The sequence below is a fragment of the Mytilus edulis genome, chromosome 5, assembly GCF_963676685.1.
Source record: "Mytilus edulis chromosome 5, xbMytEdul2.2, whole genome shotgun sequence".
Taxonomy (NCBI): domain Eukaryota; kingdom Metazoa; phylum Mollusca; class Bivalvia; order Mytilida; family Mytilidae; genus Mytilus; species Mytilus edulis.
Window position 1 is genome coordinate 695215 of NC_092348.1, and position 24477 is coordinate 719691.

General features: G+C 33.4%; 2 protein-coding genes across 2 annotated transcripts; both read left to right on the forward strand.

Moving 5' to 3' along the window:
• Positions 1–2180: 2180 nt before the first annotated feature.
• Positions 2181–3455, forward strand: LOC139522634 (uncharacterized). The gene has a single exon (XM_071316099.1). The coding sequence runs from the start codon at positions 2181–2183 to the stop codon at positions 3453–3455; it is 1275 nt and encodes a 424-aa protein (XP_071172200.1).
• A 5240-nt stretch (positions 3456–8695) lies between these two features.
• Positions 8696–16467, forward strand: LOC139522722 (E3 ubiquitin-protein ligase TRIM45-like). Its single transcript, XM_071316222.1, has 2 exons — positions 8696–8780; positions 14671–16467. Exon 2 carries the CDS (start codon positions 14681–14683, stop codon positions 16355–16357), a length of 1677 nt encoding a protein of 558 aa, XP_071172323.1. The 5' UTR covers positions 8696–8780; positions 14671–14680; the 3' UTR covers positions 16358–16467.
• Positions 16468–24477: the final 8010 nt, after the last annotated feature.

The following is a 24477-nucleotide window of genomic DNA, read 5'->3' on the forward strand; positions in this document are numbered from 1 at the left end:
TCACGTATTTTTCGTGGTTTCAAATTGTTCAACTAAATATAAGGTTTCATGTACAAAAGTCAATGTATCTGTAGCAACAAATTGTCAAACAAATCACTACTATTTCAACGTTTTCTTTTTTAAATGTATCGACCTATACTAGCTATACGGTTTTTTAAATCACCTGACTATATCTCTATTGAATTATCGCTTTTCAATTGAGGTGTAATTTGTGTATATATCTTGTTTGGTATCCTATATATATATATATGACATAGCAGGTATATATTTTTATTTTCATATTGACAAAACGAAATTCAAGATTTGTTTTAATTTACCGAATATTATTGTCTTATTTATTACAGATATACAAATGTGTACCTAACAACTGTCTACTTCTTCCCCTTGATTGAAATATATTATAACTTTAATTAACAATTTTTTGTAGTGTCATTCTGAAAAATAAAGTCCTTTAGGTCTTTTTTTTTAAATCGTTAGTAATGACATAGTTATCGAGCATGAAGGTTGCGTTATGTGGACTATTTTGTAATGATTGTGTCAGAGGTGTGTTTGTTAAAGTCTTTAGTTTTTATGTTGTGTTTTGAATTCCTTTGTTTGTCTTTTGGTCTTTTCTGTGTTGTGTTATGAAAACCTTAATTGTTTGTTGGTCTTTTTGTCGTGTTTTGCTATGTCGTTAACGGCTTGTATTCGAGTTTCGAAATTGATTCAAACAGAATAAAACATCCCCGAATAAACCTTATGCTAAATAATACTACCTAATACTAATAATCGAAAACAACCTATTAAGTATCAAAATTTTTACATATAAACAGTCAGAATAATAGAACCCAACAGGATTATCAAAATGAAAAAAGATATATTCAAATAAAATACTGTGACAGACAACCTATTATAAACTTTATTTTATCTTTTTGATCCATTACAAATATTAAATGCTAACATGGAAACTTCCAGTGGTAGATTCAGGATTTTCGGTTATGGGAGCTCAATTTTTTTTAGGTAAAGTTATCGAAATATTCTTCTGGACAACCCATGCTTTGCAAATTCTAGGAGGATGGCATGCCCGCAGCTCCCCAGCCTGAAGCCGCCCCTGACTTTTAAATATGTTGCTTTTGTACTGGATAAAACAATAGTAACACAATTGAGAATGGAAATGGGAAATGTGCCAAAGAGACAACAACCCCTCCAAATAGCAGACATTTTCATTCTTGGCTATGTGACAGAAGTCTATTGTTTTGGAATTTTGGATTAACAAATAACTAAAAGAATAAAAATTCAGCAAAAAAGGACAAAAATAAAATAAAAAGATAAAAGAATAATGAAAAGACGAATTTCAGTAAAAACAACACTTTAATCGTCCCTGAACAAGAGTCCACTGTTTGTTTTGTATTTTAACAGTGTTACTGAAAATGTAACGTATTTTTCATTATATTAAAGGAAGTAAAGATAAAATATGTCATACCTTGTTGTATTTAACCATTTTATGGCGTTTACACAATTATGTTTATAGATTACGTCTGCGCATGTCTACTATATATGTACTACATTTGCAGGGTGTGCTCCATATACCAAAATTCTGTTCAACAGGGTAATAAGGACGAAAAACTAAATCGACACTACAAAAGTTTATTGAGCACAACCACGTAAACATTTAACGATACTATATGTAACAGTCTTTGCCCAAAACTCAATAGCGGTGTATGGTTCCTCAGTCTTAGATCATTAGATAACAGAATAATCGTTTAACTCGGATTTTTTCCAGAATGTGTTCGGATTTTTTCAGAATGTGTCCTATTCCCGGTTGTAGTATGAATACGTATTGTATATTCGCTTGGCTAGTGATGCAAGCATAGCAGGATACCCTGGCAGTTGATAAATTTTATACGTTCATCTTAAGAAACCTTGAATTTGTTCCTAATAAACCACAATATTTCTCACAAAAATAGTGTATAAACTTCATAATATATTCAATGATGTAATTTCAATATTGAATTTTCACATCCCTTTTAAAATTAATAACGTGTTGTTTTATATTTATGCAGCTACCATAAAACAATAAACTTTGACTTGTTTTAATACCAATACATTTGTTTAAGGTACTGCAGCATGTCTTCCAGTATGAACTGCGACCCCTGTAATCGTGTCAACAGACGTAACCCTGCACAGACATGGTGCACCAAATGCGAGGAAGGTTCTGTGCTGACTGCGAACAGACTCACATGTCAACGTCAGTAACTTCATACCACACATTGATATCAACCAATGAGGTACACGAAACTGAAAATGTTGCTGTCGATATGATTTGTGATATTCATGGCAAGACATTTGATCTATACTGCAAAACACATGACTTAGCCATTTGCGTAGCATGCCTTCCGTCAAAACACAAACATTGTTATGATGCCGTTTTTTCTCTTTATGAAGCAGCAAAGTATACAAAGTCATCGCCAGCCCTGGATGATATGACTGATTCAGTCAATGTCGCTCTAGATAACATGAATAATTTCATCAACAATCGAAATGTAGCTATGCAGAATATTGAAGTACAAGAACAGAGCATTCGAAAATCAATCGGAGAAATGAGAACAAATTTAAACAGACATTTGGACAAAATTCAGAAAAGTTTATTGGATGAGCTGTCAGAACTGTACACGAACTGTAAATCAAAGTATGAAAACATCCTGAAAACTTTTCATAAAACAGAGAATGAAATCAAGTTGCTACAAGAACAAACTTCACAACTGACACATCTTGGCTCCGACGTACAGGTATTTCTTGGAACTCGTCAGATCACCGAATTTATCAATGTTAAGGTACACACAGTCAAATCTGTGGTGAGTGCAATGCAGGATTACACGATAGAGATAGTAATGCACCCAGGAATCACTTCATTGATTGAGGGTATCGATAACTTTGGAAAAATTAAAGTTGAGGAAAAAAACTACAGTTTACGTTTCAAAGAGGCAAAACTTGGTCAAGCTCAAATAGCTCATACATCTGTCCGTCTATTGTTTGATAGTACAGGGATACGATTGCGAAAGAAGATTAAAATAAAAGAGACAGTGGATGAAATGAAAATCTACGGATGTCAGATTTTACCGAACAGCCATATACTAATTGCCATATACTCTGATGACAAAGTTATAATGGAGTATAGCGACGATGGAAGACATATTCGTGACATATTAGTCTCTGCCAAGCCGTACGATGTGGCAGTTATAGACAGTAATCTAATTGCAGTTTCATACGATGATTTTATGGAAATAATGAGTATAACAGACAACAACGTTCACGCTAAGGTTACTTTTGATTTACCATGTTGGGGAATTTCATATCAAAATCGAAAAATTTATATTTTCATCGACGATGAAGGAATAGTGGAGCTGGATGTGTCAGGGAACAGATTACGTACAATAGGAGGTAAGTTTGCTGAGGCGGCTGGATTTCTCACATAACTACAACAAAAACCAGAATATATTGTACCGACTTCGAGAAAGATGCAGTATACTGCTGTAGTATGATGGGGAAGATATCTGGACATTCACTGACCAGTCTCTTGTTAATGCGAGGGGAATATCAGCTGATGGCGACGAGAACGTGTTTGTTGTGGGGAGAGAAACTAATAGCCTGATTATGATTCCCACATGCTTGGTGTTGGCTATGTTTGACATGGGTTGCGGTTTTGAAGCAGAGATAAACGACTATAAGATAATATCAAAAATGAAAATTTTATTTTAAGAAATTGTTGGCACCAAGTTATATATTGCACTGAAGGAATCAAACCATAATCTATTTCAAACAAACAGAGGCAGACGTTTTCAGGGCTCTGTTTTCTCAAACACCTTTTCTTAGTTTTCCGTGTTGCAGATTTTAAGGCCTCATATGCAAGTTTATTGGTATATCGTCACTCTCTCAGTATAAAAAACACTTTTGACAAATTTTCCTGTATGGTTTATAAAGAAATTAATTCCGTTCATCAAATCAAACCAAATGCCAGCTTTTTATAGTATAATTTATTGGTTTTAGATTAATTTTTCGAAAAATATAATGTGTCGCTCGAGGTGTCCCAAGGGGTAGAGGCATTTATATATAAAAGAATAGATATACAAATAATTTGGCCTTTATCTGATACTTTGTAATGCAAACACACCTACTTTGTTATGGGGACAAATTACAAATTGTATTTGTTGAATGTCTGGAAGTACCTATCAAGCACGTTTACCTATTCCCCAGGACCCAACACATCGTGTTTCTGCAGTACAGAATAGGACAAACTCTATAATATTCCGTGGCTCATATGAAGGGTGGGTGCTTCCTCACGGGTCCTGACCCGATCCCTCATATTGTACAAAGCTTTGACTACCGATCTAATCAGTATTTCTTTTTATTTCCGATGTCTACTATACGCCACCATTGGTGGTTTTGGAAATAGCCCCCTACATTAAATCGTTAGTAGCCACAGTGTTGAAAAACAAGTATTTTGAATTTAATGACCGATTCTTTGTACAGAAAATAGGCGCTATATGGGAAGTAAATGCAGCCCAGAAATTTGTGATATTAGAGCATTCGAAGTCATCAATGAAATTATTGAAAAATATAAGTATAAAAATAAGATCTTATTTCACGGAAGGTATAGAGATGATGCGTTTATAATAGCTCATTCATCACGAGTAGAGGTTGAGGAGTTTTTTAAAATAGCAAATGATCATCACCCTTTATTAAAATTTACTTATGAAATTTCAAACGAAGAAATTATTTTTCTCTATACAGTCGTACATAAAGGGTTGAGGTTCAAAAACACCGGTATCCTTGATATAAAGAGCTACACCAAACCTACTAATACGTTTCAATATTAAGATAGGACGTCTATGCATAACCCAACAGTTTTCTCCGGATTTATAAAAGGGGAAGCTATTCGCCACCACCGAAACAACAGCAACACGCAAAATTTAAAAGATACACTTTGTAAATTCAAAGGCCATCTTAAGCAAAGAGGATATAAGGACCATGAAATACTCCGTAACTGTGAATCGGCTCTCAATATCGAACGACCAGAGTTACTCCGCTTTAAACAAGAATCTGACAAGCAGATACCACTGGTATTTGTAACTAAATATCACTTCTCGTTAGGAAATATATAAATAAAGCTTTACGAAAGCATTATAAAAACTAGTTTGCAATGCGAAATGTAGGGAGCTTTTTCCAAAACCAGCAATGGTGGCGTATAGTAGACATCGAGAACTAAAAAGAAATGCTGACTTGATCGGTAGTCAAAGCTTAGTACAATATGAAGGATTGGGTCAGGACCCCTGATGAAGCACCCACCCTACATATGAGCCACGTAGTATTATAGAGTTTGTCCTATTCTGTACTGCAGAAACACGTTGTGTTGGGTCCTGGAGAATAGGTAAACGTGGCTGATAGGTACTTCCAGACATTCAACATTAAAATTTGTTGCTTTACACTTTCATGATGATGTGGCGTATTTTGATTTTTTTTTACCAAATCTTGCACAAATCGCTGTAATACATTTCATTTTAATGTAAACTTTATTTCTCACAAACTATTAAGCTGATTATTATAAAATTTAGCAGTAATGCTTCTTAATGTAGTGATCTAAGTGAGTGAAATATAAATACTGGATCATTCGAGTTATGAAGATTCCTCCTACATCACCAAAGCCATGTGATGTCTTACTTAATTGTATATGAATGGTCGTAAAAATGTATTTCCATTTTACTGTTTTCGTCTCTTAAAGTATGTAAACTATTTATTTCCATGTTAAAAAAATATTGATCCCCCCACTTTGAAATTATAATAAAATCGAACCCCCCTTTTCCACATACAATAAAAATAAGCCCCCTGCATTTTGACCAGCCCCCCCCTCCCAGATAAAAAATGATAAGTCCCTAAAGGTATTTATTTGGCACATATTTCAGTCTGTTAAGTATTGTGCATTTTTAATATTGGAAATCGAAAAAAAAGTCTCAAAGTAAACAAATAAAGTAATATGAACAGAGATGATATGTTACTTGTATTAGTTTCATACATTTAAGGCGCAAAATTGATGAATAACATACGTATACATGCAAAAGGGTATTACAGATTTATCGTATGATTTTTCCATTTTTTGTCTTGCTTTGTGTGTGTTACATTTTAACGTTGTGTTTCTTTTGTGTCGTTTGTTTCCTCTTATATTTGAGTGTGTATTCACATTATTATAAAACGTGTCACGGTACTTTTCTATCCCAAATTCATGTATTTAGTTTTGATGTTATATTTGTAATTCTCATCGGATTTTGTCTAATGCTTATTTCGTTTCTGTGTGTGTTACATGTTAATGTTGTGTCGTCATTCTCTTGTATTTAATGCGATTCTCTCGGTTTTGGTTTATGACCCGGATTTTTTTTTTCTATCGATTTGTGAGTTTTGAACATCGGTATACTACTGTTGCCTTTATTTATATATATGATGTTTCCGGCGTCGGCTGCGTCAACAATGTATTAGTTTGTGATTATGTCTAGTTTATGGTGAACCACTAGTAGTAAGTCAAATATATTTGGTATGCAGTTGTATTAGTATTGGCACATCTCATTTCCATGGAGATTATTTGGCCCCGTCTCCTCAGTTATGGTCCATTGACTTTGAAATTTTGCTTATTTTTCATGTATTAGTTTGTGATTAAGTCAGTTTATGGGGAGCCACTATTGGTAAGTTAATGATAATTGGTATGCAGTTGTATAAGCATTAGCATATATCATTTCCGTAGGGAGTATTTAGCCACGCTCCTCAGTCATGGTTTTTATCTTTGAAACTTTTGCCAGACATATATATGTGATAACAGTTTTTTTAATAATGTTTCACATGAAAGAAATTTAAGTTAATGCTATGAACAGATCAAACTTAAATCGACCATGGAAATATTCACATTAACTGTACATTTTTTTTGCAGCAGATGCACATTTCGACAATGAATAAGTCTTCAGTGATACACGAGTCCGAAATATTCTGAAGTCCAAAACTTTATAAATATATAAGTCTCAAAAACACAGCATTCAATTCTTAGATTTTTGAAGAAAAAAAATGCTATCCACATTTTGAAACTGAAAGCAACATTTTATAAACAACACATCACGAAGTGTCGATTTCCGTGTAAATGAAGATAGCTAAAAAACATACATAAAATTTAATTCAATATTGTATAAAAAAGAAGATGTGGTATGATTGCCAATGAGACAACTATCCACAAAATACAAAAATGACACAGACATTAACAACTATAGGTCACCGTACGGCCTTCAACAATGAGCAAAGCCCATACAGCATAGTCAGCTATAAAAGGCCCCGATAAGACAATGTAAAACAATTCAAACGAGAAAACTAACGGCCTTATTTATGTAAAAAAAAATGAACGAAAATCAAATATGTAAGACATAAACAAACGACAACCCCTGAATTACAGGCTCCTGACTTGGGACAGGCACATACATAAATAATGTGGCGGGGTTAAACATGTACAATTAATTTCTTGCTTTTTTTTTTTAAGCATTATCGTTTGTACTAAGTATACGAAAAATGTAGAAGCTCTTAGATCATTCATCGTCGAGAATATCCTTTTATTTTAGTTCTATACATTTTACAATCTTTAATGCATAGTTTTCATTTGATGTGCATATTAATAGAAATAAAATTAACATGTATTTGATTAAGAATATGCCTGGAAACCCTGAATCCCTTGCAGATCATGGTATCACGCACGAACGTATCACAGTGGTGATAACGAAGGCAGTTACTGCTTTATGGTTCGAACGACCATTTTTACTTAAAATGTCCTGTACCTAGTCAGGAATATGGCATTTGTTATAAAATAGTCAGTTTCTATAGCCGTAACTGCTTACTTTGATGGAGAGTTGACTCATTGGCACTCATACCACATCTTCCTATATCTATATCTATATCTATATATATATATATATAATGCACCGAAAATACAGAATTAAAGCCACAAACAATAAGACACCATAATATCCAACCTACCCCTTCAAAAGAAACGCTACTAAATACATGATTATTGGATGTAGAAATACAGAGATTCGCCGTATAGCAACGCAATTCTACACTCAACAAACCTGTCATATTTGGGAATAGGTAACATTCGTTTCTTAGCGGAACGACGACATATATGTTAGGCCACCTAAGATGTGGTTAAATTTTTGGTAGTCAGATTATACACAACCACATCATCAAGATCAACCAATTTGTGATGGTGAATAGCAAACATAGGTAGAGTTAACGTTATTAGATTACATTTCTCTTCAACATGTCCAATGCCTTCCAAATAAGAAACCATTCAACTTCTCAAATTTTTTATAACGGCAAGTAAAAGTAAACCTCGGCAACCTCTTTCAGTTATATGTTTTCTCTTTTATTAGCAAAGTAATATTAAACGTGGAACACCTAGGCTCTATAGGCTCTAGGTGGACGAGTGGTCTAGCGCGTCGGGTATAGTGCAAGGCGATTTGGTGCCAAGATATCTCAGTTGCATGAGTTCGAATCCCAGCGAGGGTAGAACAAAATATTTGTAAAGCAAATTTACAGATCTAACATTGTTGGGCTAATGTTTAAACGATTTATATTTACTGTTGACAAAATTATCAACATTGATAAGATTTGACTTTGAAATCACATGACAGTAGAGTGATTGACCTGTCATATGACAAGGAGTTATTCAGCCGAATGACATGGTATATATACCTGTGACAATATTTGTCAAGTTACAGGTATCTGTTGATTTTTTTAATTGGTCAATCTGAATTTAATGTCTCGTTTTATTTTACATTATTAATGTACTTATTCAAAACACATACACAATAATTTTACCACAACAACGGTTTCTATTTACAATTGTACTTTCTTGTCTTAAAACGAACGATCATTATTTGTACATATAAAATTTTCTACAAATAAAAATAAATATTAGTAAATAGTAAATTGTAAGGCAGTTTTCTCTCCGCTATTTTGTATCTGCAATCTCTTAATTAAAAATATTGCACCAGTTTGATCTTTTATTCTTAATCAAAAGTTCTGTCACATAGTTATCAAAGGTACCAGGATTATAATTTAGAACGCCAGACGCGCGTTTCGTCTACATAAGACTCATCAGTGACGCTCATATCAAAATATTTATAAAGCCAAACACTTACAAAGTTGAAGAGCATTGAGGATCAGCCATTAATTAGGAGGTTGCCCATTATTATATACACATTATTGTGTGATAACAAATGTGCTAATAAGAAAATGGCCGACTCATTATTTATCAGTTAAAGGGATCGGTTCAAATTTCACATCAAAAGGTTTTGTTGCCAACCCCCAACCCCCCACCCCTTAATAATTTTTTTGAACCACATTATGACCCCCATTAGAACGATAATTCGTTCGTATGACCCCCCAAAAAAATCCACATTGATTAACAGTGGGAAGAAGATGACGACTGCAGGCTACATAGTGACAGGCAAATAACTATGAGAAGTATGCTATAGTTGTTAATTTCTGTGTCATTTGGTCTCTTGTGAAGAGTTGTCTCATTGGCAATCATACCACATCTTCTTTATACTGACACTATCTATTACAGAGTATGGCAGAAAGAAATTTTCCTTGATTGCAGTCATTTTCTTTGATTTTGTACTGTTTTTTATAATGCCCGTGTCACACTGTCCCGATTTTTACGCCGATGGCAACACGATTATGGATATTTTCAAAATCGGGACTGATCGTATCCAGATCGGGCTATTCGTAGTGCCATCTTTAACCATCGTAGAACCATCGGCTACTTTTTCTAGCCTTTGGGGACAACTTCGGGAAGGGTTCTAAATTTTTTAACATGTTAAAAAATCCCCGAAGGTGTGTCCGATGTTTAGGGTTCGTATTGAGTTCGTATCACCATCCTCACCATCGCAATGTCACCGGGAATGCATCTTTGAACATCGTATTGCATTCGTGTTCCCATCGTTTCCTTCGGGCAGTTTTGACATTACGATGTCTACACGAATGAATCACGAAGCTAACCGAAGGTCTTACGATGGCAATACGACTTCGTGAAGACCTCGTAATCCCGTTGTGATGCCATCGAATAAAAGTACAAAGGTGACAAGATGGAACTACGACGGCAATAAATCCATCTAAATGTAGGTTAATTTTCGCGCTTAAAGATTCTATGAGAACAAGAAACTTGTCGTACTTGCTTCAGTCACTTTTGGGTATTTTAACGAGATCGGGACCAACTTCGTACGAACTTACAATTTTCGCATTCGGGTGTGCATCGTATATAAAAATCGGGACAGTGTGACACGGGCATTACACATTCTACATTATAGTTCTATTATTTCATATATGTAGCTCTGACTAATTGATTTGAGAAAGATAGTTTAGTTTGTCTGATTCGCAGTCATTAATAAGTGATATTCTCTAAATATTTTCAGATAATTTTATTGGATAATTAGAGCACATGAACTATAAGGTGAATTTAATATTGTCTTGGTGTTCATCATGACCTTCATATTCTTTGTTTTAAAGCTGATGGAACTGATTTTAGTTCACACGTTTTAGTTTTATTCTGCTTTGAGAAAACCATGAATAAATAAAATGTAACATCGATTTTTATACGACCGCAAAAAATAGAATTTTAACACAATGTTTATAACCACAAAAAAAAGCTTGGGATTAATTTTGGGGGTTATGGTCCCTCGGGTTTAAATATCGGGGCCCATAGGGGCCCAAAACTAGCATTTATCTAGTTTAGGACAATAAGTTGTGTATATGTATTTCAATTGCTCTGAAATTGTACCACAATGTTTAATGATATCAGTAGAAGAATGGGATTTATTTCAAGGATTATGGGGCAAAAAGTAAAGGAAAAAAGGGTAAAAAAGGGACCAAAACAAGCATTTTTGTAGTTTCAAGACAATAATTTGTGTAAAGTTTATGAATCTTTCGGAAATTATACCACAAGATTCAATACTACTAAGGGATGGTTAGGATTGACTTGGGGTGGGGGGGGGGGGGGGGGGGGGGTTTATGGCCCAAACCATTTATGAATTAGGGGAAAAAAAGGCGAAAAACAAGGTTTCTTTCTGTTAATAGGGACAGTTAAAATATTTGAAAGCAATGTAAGGGAGGTAATCAAAAAAAGTAATATTTGAACTACTTCCCCCTTCTTTTAAATATGTGTATTTGGAATTTGCCAAGATATATAACTTCAGAATGAATAAACTCCATTGGAATTTTGCCAATTACTTCAGTATTATAAATTTCATTTGAAATTTGCCTAGAACTTAATTTTAAGTAAATATAAATCTTTGAAATTAAAATACAAAGTTTGAAACCACAAAAAGGAAGGTTTGGATTGATTTGGGAGTTATGGTCCCTTTGGTTTAGGAATAAGGCTATAAAAGGGGCCCAAATAAGCATTTTTCCAGACAATAACGTTTGGAACAGTGTATAGAATGGCCTGAAATTGTATCACCAAAAAAAAGTTAAAAAAGGGGGAAAACAAGGGTTTCCTGGTTAATGTTGGTGCTCTTTGCTATTATTTTGCTAGTTCTAGTATGAGATTTTAAAAACTGTTTATAGAACATTATTGTTGTCTTGAGATCACTAATTAGCTGTAAATTCCATTAAATATTTGTTTTCGGACGGTTAAAAGTCAACACCATAGTGTATTGCTCAAAAGCAAAAAAAAAATGTTAAGTTTATTAGACCACATTCATTCTGTGTCAGAAACCTATGCTGTGTCAACTATTTAATCACAATCCAAATTCAGAGCTATATCAAATATCAAGCTTGAATGTAGTATATATACTTGCCCCAACTGTTCAGGGGTCGACATCTGCGGTCGTATAAAGCTGCGCCCTGCGGAGCATCTGGTTTCTTCTTTTTTTCCCTTTTCTTTTTTCTCTCAAACATGAAAATCTGAGACATGCAAACAGAAAAATGAACAAAATAAGCATAAAAATGGGAAAAAAAACATAGATTGCAATTTAACTTTAACCTTCATGTACAGAATAAAGTCATACCTTTACTAATTGTCTTTGATCTTGAAGCTGCTAATCCTTAAAAAAAAGCTTTTAAAGGCACATGATGAGCCTTATGACGTAAAAAGTATAAAAAAGTAAACTTTATGTTGCATTTCATTTGACCCATAAATAATTCTTCAAATTTTAAATTTTATCGTAAAACATTTTAATGCCGATTTTTACTCTATGTTATAAATTAATTTCAATTCTAATTCGTAAACTCAAACGAACATAAAATATTTATCAAATAATCACAAACTCTTACATGGGAGACGCCACTTGCAGAGACAAGCGCACATTTTATTATAAATATGAGAATAATATTGTCGAAAGTTCGTATAAATATATAGCTATTAAGCAGCTTGTACTGGTTTCTCCATACTTGTGGTCCACAAATCTGAAAATAAATAATATGATTAATAATGTTATTTATTTTGCAAAATGCTACTGTACACTTTGACTGCAATGGCTCGAATGACTTTAAACCACCTGAGTTCACTCGTGCATGAACTCAATATCCCAATCGAACCGACCTTACTATAATTAACCAAACACGTGTTTACTATAAACAAACAACATTTTACATGTTCGATTTTGTACAACTTTGATAAATACATGTTGTATTTTTAAGGTGGCTAGTAGGTACAAAAATTTCAGCAAAAAAATTAACCTTTATTTTTTTATTACAAATTTTATTTATTACACTATTAGTTATTACTTTATGATATGGTACAAAAATCAAGCCAAAAAAAAAAAACGATTCGGTTTGGCCCCAGATGACTTTTAAAATGTTTATATCATTGAAAAAGCTCCAAATTATCTCCCTTCTGTGCAAAAATGCCCTTTTTTGGCATTTAATTTAAAATAATTTTTTTAACTCATCGGTGACCTATATTTTTTATTATTGTTTTCATATAAGCTGTACATAAACTAAATAATTGTAAAATTTAACCAATCTCTGTAATAAGTTATTTTTTTATTTCGATATTACCTCTATTTCTCCTATTAGCTCAACAGAAAAAAAAAGACATGAAGAAAAATGTATGCTTCTTCCGGCGGCAGATTGTTAGCTTAAATGAACGGTAACCCCATTTTTTTATTTCATTTTTCTTTTAAGTATATGATAAAGTTCATTTATTAAAAAAATATAGCGAAATCCTATATTAGAAAGAAAAAAGATTTATACCCAGGAGCCCCCTTTATTGCATTTTAATTATGAAAAAACCCATAATAAAGTGGGGAAATGTCTCAATTTATTTGTACCTTTAGTAAAATTTTAAAGCTTTATAAATGTTTCGTGGATTTTCATTTTCTTATCATACAGTTCTAGGAAGTGAAACTGAAAATAACACATATAAAAAGTAAAATCACAAAAATACTTAACTTAGAGGAAAATCAACTCGGAAAGTCCATAATCACTTGGCAAAATCAAATAACAAAACCCATCAAAAACGAATGGACAAGAACTGTCATATTCCTGACTTGGTACAGGCATTTTCAAATGTAGAAAATGGTGGATTAAACCTGGTTTTATAGCGCTAACTCTCTCACTTTGATGACAGTCTCATCAAATTACGTTATATTTACAATGATGCGTTAACTAAACAGAAACAATAAAAAATAGTCAAAAATGGGTACAGCACTTATAATGGTGTAACAATTTTTAAAGGAACAATTTAACAGAACACAAAAACATCTAATTACAAACACATTCATTGATTTGTATCAGTGATTTTATGGTTCTGGTACTTCCTGCATCAAATATGTAGTTTTGTTTGACCCTTTATTTATATAAATATGTATATAGGTTTATAGTTATAAGTCATGAACATTTCTTTTAAATGTGGAAATGTTTTACGAAATCCCCGAGTGTATTGTTTTGCGTGTGTGAATAAAGTGCTGTCCAACAAAATTAAAGGCCCTTAATTGAAACATTAAATATTTTTCTTCATCGATATCTTTGTTATATTTTAATAAATTTATTGTACTCATTAATAAATGATTTTAGAATGTACACACCTGTTACAATCCTACATCTTTCCCAAGAAATATCATCAAAATAATTTTAACATTTTAGGAGGTTGAAATACACATGCTCCACTGCATTTTCAGAAACTTTTCATGATTTATACAGTTGTTAATCTTAAGAATTTAAGCTAAGTCGGGTTTTAAATTTTGACATCCTATACTATAGATAATGAACCATAACATATGAGTGATCAGATACACTACCCTTGAGAGATTGGGCATTCTGCTGGTGCTGTACACTATCGAAGATTTAAAAATGACAGAAATTACTTTAGAGATTGCACGCTTTCTTCAGTATTGTCAGTATGTACTTTACAGACATAAAAACTTTCATTATATGACCCCCACCCAGAATTTTATTATGACAAAAAAATGACCCCCCCCGCAATAAAAATGCACCGACCACTCAGCTGATAAATAATGACTATTCCCTATTAATGTTATTCTAACAATGGTTTCTATTCAACTTTTATTGTTTCTATAGTTTGGTTCTGATTAAATCCTTGAATTAATTTTCGTCCTAATGGAATGTAAAACATGAATCAATATAATAACAAATACGTTGTTTTAGGTTGTAAAGTATGTCATCCAACATTCTCTGTGGACCCTGCAGCCATGTCAACACACAAAAAATTGCACAGAAATGGTGTATCAATTGCGAAGAAGGTTTTTGTGCTGACTGTGAACAGGTTCATAGATCAATGAAGGTCACTAGAGATCACAAGCTGATATCAACCGACGATTATCGTAAAATTGAAAATGTCCCCGTCAACCTGAAATGTGATGCTCATGGCAAGAAGTTTGATCTATACTGTAAAAACCACGACGTAGCTATTTGTGTGGTCTGCGTTCCCTCACTACACAAACATTGTTCTGATGTCATTTCCCTCGACGAAGCAGCAGAAAATGCAAAGAGATCGACAGCCCTTGACGACTTAGAAGATTCAATCAAAGTTGTTTTAGAAAACTTGAAAGCTTTCATCAACAACCGCAACCAGGCTATAAAAAATCTTAAAATAGAAGAACAAAGCTTCAGAAAATCAATCAGTGAATTGAGAGCAAATGTTAACAAACATTTGGATGAACTTGAAAATAGACTGTTAGAAGATTTGTCTCAACGGTATGAAAACTGTAAATCAAAATATGGAGAAGTTCAGAAGTATTTGAATAAAGCAGAAAAAGAAATCAAGTCACTACAAGAACAAACCTTACAACTGAAGCGTGTCGGTTCAGACTTACAAGTATTTCTTGGAACTCGTCAGATGAACAAATTAATCCATAACGAGGTACAAAGCGTCAAATCTATGACGAGCACATTACAGGATTACAAGATAGGGGTTGAGATTCATCAAGGAATAACTTCGTTACTAGAAAATGTCGATAATTTCGGCAAGGTCAAAATTGATGAAACCACTCCCAAATTACCATTCAAAGATGCAAAGGTCGACCAAGCTCAAATAGTACATACACCAACCGGTCAATCGTTTGATCGCACAAGGCTGCAATTGCGACAAAAGTTCAAAATCAAAGACAAAAACAATGACACGAATGTCCGGGGATGTGGGATTTTACCAAATAGTCATTTATTGATTGTCAATTACAATGAAAACAAAGTGATAATTGAATATAGTGTCGATGGGAGATACATCCGTGACATACCAGTCTCTGGCCAACCGTTTGATTTAGCGATTATAGACAGTGATCGCATGGCAGTTTCATATAGTGGAAATAATATGGAAATACTGAACATTAACAACAAAATGGTTCTCGCGGAAGTAACTTTTAGATGGAAATGTTTGGGAATTTCATACCAGAATGGAAACATTTATATTATAGTAATTAATGAAGGTATTGTGGAGATGGATATGTCAGGGAAAATATTACGTACAATAGGCGGGAAATATGCTCGATGTGGAATTTATCATATCACTACAACTCACGACCGAATATATTGTACCAACATTGACCAAACCGTAGTATACTGCTGTAGTATGACGGGTGAAGATATCTGGACATTCACTGACCAATCTCTTGTTAATCCGATGGGAATATCAGCTGATGGCGATCAGAACGTCTTCGTTGTAGGGTTAATTTCTAACAACCTCATGATGATACAGCATGATGGGAAGCACAGTAAAATGCTACTTTCTATATCCGACGGTCTTGACAAGCCAGTTTCCGTACATTACAATAGAGACAAGAAATTACTGTTGGTTTGTAATGTAGAAGGAGATGCCTTCCTATATAGTGTTATATAGTTAGAGACATAATAATCATACAAGGACTGAAATTGCGCCCTTTACAATTGTATATCGTTTTAAAGAAAATATATATAGACTTATATTAGATTTGTTGAATGGCTGTTGCAAAATTTAACATTAGTTTAATTACGCTCAATAGGATTTCACCTAATGTACGATATGATCAATTTCGAGAAAAAAAATCCAAATATAATTATATGTTTTCAATTTATGTTTTTTATCAGAGCACTGTACATTCAAACTTAAAAATAACATTTTTGACATAACGAGGCTGCATATACGACTGCCATTATGTGAGTGGATTGACTAGCACAGAATCGTTCGTCACTACTAGAAAAAGTATTTTGTATGATAAGAGGTCTTGATTTAGTTGTTTAGGTGAAATGCTGAAGTTTGGAATGTTAAAGAAGTACAAATGTAGTTTTGGTATACTCTATTATATTTATATGAGACGTAGCGAGCGTCTGGCGTATACTAGTATTTTTTAACCTGTTACCTTTTGATGGCTATTTTTCGTTTGTTTCTCTGTCCTATATTTACGCCCATTTATTTATTGTAGCCCTGTCGTGTAATGTTGTAATATGAATTTTATAATTACACTGCCATTATAGCGGGAGGTTTGGCATGCCATAAAACCAGGTTCAACCAACCATTTTTTTCAGAAAATGCCCTGTACCAAGTCAGGAAAATAGCCAATTTAACATTATAGTTCGTTTCTGAGTGTTTTACATTTCGGTGTTGTGTCTCTGTTGTGTCGTAGTTCTCTTATATTTGATATGTTTCCCTCAGTTTTAGTTTGTAACCCGGATTTGTTTTTTCTCTATCGATTTATGAATTTTGAACAGCTGTATACTACCGTTGCCTTTATTTATTAACGACTTTCTCACATGGAAAATCTTTGACATTTTTTCTTATTTAGTTGTGGTCTCAGTATTAAATGTTAAGGTTATATGTGGCACTGACACACAAATCATTCCATCAAAAATCAGAAAGGATCCTTGTCAAAAGTAAAACGATGAAGAGAAAATAGATAATCAACAAAAATTTCTTTAATTATAATCTATTTTGTTTTAAAACATTAATCGATAATTAACCTTCTTGAATTTAACCAGTGTAAAAAATATCAAGACATTCTTTAAGTAGATGTCTGCAAGATATTATGAAATACAACAACTTGAATTTGGAGAGTCCCATTAAAATGTGATGGAACTCAACGAGTTCTATGCACTATACTTATAATTTTGATAGTGATTTTAAAAGTTACAATGATAAATTCACTTCTTTGGAAAACAACTAATGGGTACAACACCAGCATTATGGTGAACCTAAGGCCAAATAAAAAAGTATGTGTGGTTCCAGTTACATCTGAAAAAAAGTTAGGGTAGGTAGGTAGGGATTTTTTTTTTATTTTATGATTTTTTTTTTACATTGAGTCTATGGAAGCATCATTCTGACTTTAACAGTGCTTAATGAAAAATGACAATAAAATCTTTAGGGTAGGCTATTTTTAAGCCGAAAAAGTAGGGACGGTAGGGTTACTGGAACCACACATATATTTTTATTTGGCCTAAAGGTTATCCGTTACTGAAAAGCGTCATTAAATATACCAATCTGATATTTGATAAACCAAACGCGCGTGTCATCTACAATAAGGCATATCAATGTCGCTCGAATCAAATCAGTTTGAAGACTAAATTAAAATACGAACTTTACCATAATGTGTATCAGCCGATACGTCTTAGAAAATTGTGCAAAAATCATCGAAGGCGATAGGAACGGTGTTGAGTAAAAGTAAAATCTAGTAATTAGCTTTTTGATACGGAAATAGTGTCGTTCTGTCAATCTATGTAGGCAATAAGAAATATTAAATGATAATTCCATTATTATTTGTTTGCTTTTTAAATGACAGTAAAAGAAAAGCTTGGCGTGGGGTTACTTATTTAGCTAAGCCAAACCATTTGAGTCATAAAGCTATTGCCTTTTATTTGCGTCTGCTATCATTATCGCTAGTACTTGTAAACTAAAAGCATCAGGGAAGATACTATAGGGTATCTAGTTTTTGTTTTGATTTTGTTCGTATGTCCGTTTTTCAGAAAAATTTAATGTAGGTGATTGGTGTCGTCTGTTGTATTTTGCTTTTTTTCAATTGCTGTTATCTCTTTATAGTCAAGAAACAGAATGTGGCACTACTTAAAGTATCATTCGTTTCAATATAGAAGCTTTCACCATTTTGACCAAATCATACCAAACTTTATCGAAATGATGTCCAGTGTAAATGAAATCAATATGAAACAATTCAAACGTAAAAAAACCTACATTGACATTATGTATGACAAAATAATAAACGAAAAACAACTATGACAGATAGCAATGAGGAACAAGGTCTTTGGACAGGCATATTTAGAATAGCGTAATAACCTATTTGTAAGCATTCAACCCCCACCCCATGCATGTGATATAACACAACATGAGAATAACTAGTTAAAAAAGTTAAAAAAAAAACAAAAAAAAACAAACATGAGAATAACTGCAAACATTAGTTCTAAACAAAAACAAGGAATTTAAACACAAAAGACGTAAAAAAGGGGCAAACGGTACCAGAGGACATTCAAACTTATAAATCGAAAATACGTACTGATGTAGGAGGACTGGCAGTTATAACATCTTGTTTAAATGTAGATGAACGGTGGTTAAACTACTTGGTTCCCATAAGTAAAATTTGTTGTAATTTGTTTCTAATTTGCATTATCTCCCGTTTGCCACAAGGAATTTCTAGATTCATATTATATTATTATTCACGCAAGTACAAAAAAAATCAAATTCCATTATATTTACACCAATGCGTTAACAAAAAAAAAAAAGAATTATCAATTAGATTTGCAGTGAGTGAGGGTCTTCGGAGGGACTGTGAACCTCTTTACTCGTGTAATGGTATAAAACATATGTTAAATAAAGGCAACAGTAGTTATACCGCTGTTCAAAACTCATAAATAAAACGGAGAATGGAAATGGGGAATGTGTCAAAGAGACAACAACCCGCCCAAATAAAAAACAACAGTAGAGGGTCACCAACAGGTCTTCAATGTAGCGAGAAATTCCCGCACCCGGAGGCGTCCTTCAGCTGGCCCCTAAACAAATATATACTAGTCCAGTGATAATGAAAGCCATACTAATTTCCAAATTGTACACAAGAAACTAAAATTAAAATAATACAAGACTAACAAAGGCCAGAGGCTCCTGACTTGGGACAGACGCAAAAATGCGGCGGGGTTAAACATGTTTGTGAGATCTCAACCCTCCCCTCCCCCTCATAAATCCATGGACAAAAAACAAAATCGGGGTAACAAACTAAAACTGAGGGAAACGCTTTAAATATAAGAGGAGAACAAGGACACAACATTAAAATGTAACACGCACAGAAACGGACTAAGCATTAGACAAAATCCTATGTGGATTCTAAAAAAACTTTGAAGATTTTCGAGATAATTTTAAATGTTGATCTTTTTCTAAATCCACAATGTTTTTCAACATGAAAATGGTAACATTCTCTATAAATTTATTACTTTGGGATATATATACCATACGGCATATATTATTAATATGGGGACGAAGTCCCCAATAACAGTAGAAAATTCAATAAAAAAAAAAAAAAAAAAAAATCGGGAAAATTTTCCCGATATTTTCATTGTACTAATGAACTCAAAATCGTTCAATTTTTTTTATGTCATGTGTTGAATTCCCGCATCTGCGCAGAAATCTAAAATGTACTTCCTTTTTCCGGTCTCGTTTGCATTAAATTTTGAGTAAAATATATATTTTTCAGTGTAGTATGAAATAGGAAGGAACGCAATATCAATTTCATTTTTAATAATTCCTTGATATGAAAAAACGTTACCTTATGATAGCGTTTCTTTGTTTACATTGCATATAACGTCATAACTTAAATAACGTCACAACTAAAATCCCTAACACCAGAACCAAAATCGGAAACGTTACGGAATTTCCGTTTTAAAATTAAGATATTTTTGAATTAAAAAAAAAAATCAGACTTCGTCCCCTTTCACAGGTAATGCCTGCCTCATATTAGTGAACAAAAAGGTAAAACATGGTACACAGAGGAACAAGTGATCAGCATGCTACAGTTTAGTATTGACAACAAATTTATCGAGTTGATTGACTGTTATGGGATAACCGTTTCACCCCTAGTTTTTGATGGGTTCGTGTTGTTTATTCTTTAGTTTTTTATGTTATGTCATGTGTACTATTTTTTGTCTGTTTGTCTTTTCACTTTTAGCCATGGCGTTGTCAATATAAAAAAAGAAGATGTGGTATAATTGCAATGAGACAACTGTCCACAAGAGACCAAAATGACACAGACATTAACAACTATTGGTCACTGTAAGGCCTTCAACAATGAGCAAAGCCCATACCGCATAGTCAGCTATAAAAGGCCCCGATATTTTTGATTTATGAGTTTGAGTGTCCCTCTGGTATCTTTCGTCTCTCTTTTATTAAATTTGGAGGTAGACTATTTCAACAAATTATCGGCCTTCCTATGGGAACATACTGTGAATCTCTCCTTGACGACCTCTTATTTTCATATGAGCGGCAGTCAGACACTTGTCAAAACAAGAAGATCAAAAAAGCCAGGTAATTTAATTTCACATTCAAATATATTGATGATGTTCTTTCCGTTAACGATCCAAACTTATCTGATTGGGTTCTATTAACATATTTTCCTAGAACTTGAAATTATAAAAACAATAGATATGGCTTCCTTCGCCTCATTTTCAGACTTATACCTCGAAATTGACAAACACGGTCATCTCAATACTAGAATCTATGACAAAATTCGATTTTAATTTTGAAATTATCAATTTCTCCCAACTTAGCAGCAACTTCACCTGTATATGGAATAGACATTTCCCAAGTTATTCGGTATTCACTGTTCCGGAAAGGTAAGCAGATCCTGTAAAGGTTAACAACGAATCGATGTCCACGGAGTTAGCAAATATCTGTTTGATTTTTTTCCCCATTATATTGTCCTATTTTTTAGCCAGTTTTTATTCATGCGCAACTTGCCAGAATATTCATCAGTGTTGAATGTAGGCAGTATTTGGAAAACGAAGAAGAAGAAGTATCGACAACGAGCAACATATCATTATTTGTTCTGTATTTACATTTTTTTAAGGTAGCCACCTTGTTATACTTTAAAATAATTTTAATCACATGACAAATGACGAAATGACTACTGAATTGACGCATGCCAAGTGAGTGGTTATTCTCCAAAGTGCTGTATCGTATTTATCTATAACAGTATCCGTCAAATAGCAAGCATTAATCGTGGTTTCATATTGTCAAACTGAATTTAAGGTTTCATGTTCAAAATTATTTGTATTTGGAGCAACAAATTGTTAAACAAATCACTACTATTTCAACATTTTCTTTTTTAAAAGTATCGACTGCGCTATTTTTAAATCACCTGACAATATCTCTATTGAATTATCGCTTTACAATTTATGTCTTATTTGGGTATATATCATGAGTATCGTGTATAGATATTTATATATATATGACATAGCAGGTATTTATTTTTGGTTTCAAATTGTCGAACGAAATTCAAGGTTTTTGTTTACCCACATTATTGTCTTATTTATGACCATTTATTACAGATATACAAATGGATACCTAACAACTGTTTCTATTAACAACTGTTTACTTCTTCCCCTTGATTGGAATATATCGTAATTTTAATTATCATATTTTGAAGTGTCATTCTAAAATATATGGTCCTATAGGTCTTTTATTTTAAATCGTTAGTAATGACATAGTTCTACATCATGAAGGTTGCTACTATTTTGTCATGATTGTGGCAGAGGTGTATTGTCAAAGTCTTTGAGTTTTCTATTTGTGTTTTGAATACCTTTGTTGGTCTTTTGGTTTTTTTGCGTGTTTGGTATGTCGTTATCGGGAGGGGGGGGGGGGGTCATAAAAAATCTTTGCTCATTCATTGCATTAACAAGAATACATTTTTTTGTACCTTAATAATTCATAATAGGTACCAGGCTTACAATTTGATACGCAAAATGCGTGTTTCGTCTACATAATTCTCAGTGACGTTCAGATTAAAAAAGTTAAAAGGCCAAACAAGTATAAAATAGAAGATCATTGAGGACCCAAAATTCCAAAAAGCTGTCCCAAAATAGCAGTATTATATTATCATGTGTTACTGAACATGCAACGTATCTTTCATTATTTTAAAGGAAGTAAAGATACAATATGTCATCGTATGGCATTTACATAATTTGATTGATAGATTACGCCTGCGCAAGTCTTTTATATATGGACTACATTTGCAGGTTGTTCTTTTTATAAAAAAAATCTATTTCAACAGTGTAGCCAGAAAAAAAACGAAAAACGATACTAAATAATTTGTTCGATCATCATCACTGATTTACCGATACAATTAAATATTTAACATCATGCATACTAAACATCTCAAACTTCAAGCTATGACCTAATTTCACCACCTGGTTGGTCATTGTCGTCGGTTCTCTAATAAATTGTCTCCGTCCATAGAAGTCTAAATAAACGAAATAATGTAAAAACTTCATGTATATTCAATGATGTGATTTCACATTGAATTTTAATATCCCTTATGAAAAATCAATCATGCAGCTTTTATAAAACATTACACTTGGACTTGTTTTAATACCAATACATTTGTTTAAGGTACTACATAATGTCATCCAGTATGGTTCGTGGACCCTGTAATCGTGTCAACAGACGTACTTCTGGACAGAAATGGTGCACCAATTTGGGGACGGTGTATGTGCTGACTGCGAACAGACTCACAGGTCTATGATGGTAACTGCAGACCACACATTGATATCAACCAATGAGGTACACAAAACTGAAAATGTTGCTGTCAATATGATTTGTGATATTCATGACAAGATATTTGATCTATACTGCATAACACATGACTTAGCCATTTGCTTAGCATGCATTCCGTCAAAACACAAACATTGTTCTGATGCCGTTATTTCTCTTCATGAAGCAGCAACATATGCAAAGACATCGACAGCCCTGGATGATATGACTGATTCAGTCAATGTCGCCAAAGATAACATGACCAATTTCATCAACAATCGAAATGAAGCCATGCAGAAGATTGAAGTACAAGAACAGAGCATCCGAAAATCCATCAGTGAAATGAGAACAAGTTTAAACAAAAATTTGGACAAAATTGAGAAAGAGTTGTTAGATGAGCTGTCAGAACTTTACACGAACTGTAAATCAAAGTATAGGGAAGTCCTGAGATCTTTTCATAAAACAGATAATGAAATCAAGTTGCTACAAGAACAAACTTTACAAATGAAACGTCTTGGATCCGACGTACAAGTATTTCTTGGAACTCGTCAGATCACCGAATTAATCAATGTTAAGATACACACCGTCAAATCTGTGGTGGGTGTAATGCAGGATAAAGATAGAAATCCACCCAAGAATCACTTTTTTGCTTGAGGGTATTGATAACTTTGGAAAAAATAAAGTTGAGGAAAAAAACTTCAGTTTACTTTTCAAAGAGGCAAAAGTTGGTCAAGCTCAAATAGCTCATATATTAGCCCGTGTATTGTTTGATAGTACAGGGATACGACTCAGAAAGAAGTTTAAAATAAAAGAGACAGAAGATGAAATGAAAATCTACGGATGTCAGATTTTACCAAACAGCCATATACTAATTGCCATATACTCTGCAGACAAAGTCATAATGGAGTACAGCGACGATGGAAGACATATTCGTGACATATTAGTCTCTGACAAGCCTTACGATTTGACAGTTATAGACAGTAATATAATTGCAGTTTCATATGATGATTTTATGGAAATAATAAACAACACAGACAACAACGTTCACGCAAAGGTTACTTTTGATTCACCATGTTGGGGAATTTCATATCAAAATCGAAAAATTTATATCAAGGTCGACGAGGAAGGAATAGTGGAGCTGGATGTGTCAGGGAACAAATTACGTACAATAGGAGGGAAGTTTGCTGACGCCGGCTGGATCTTCCACATAACTACAACAAAAGACAGAATATATTGTACAGATT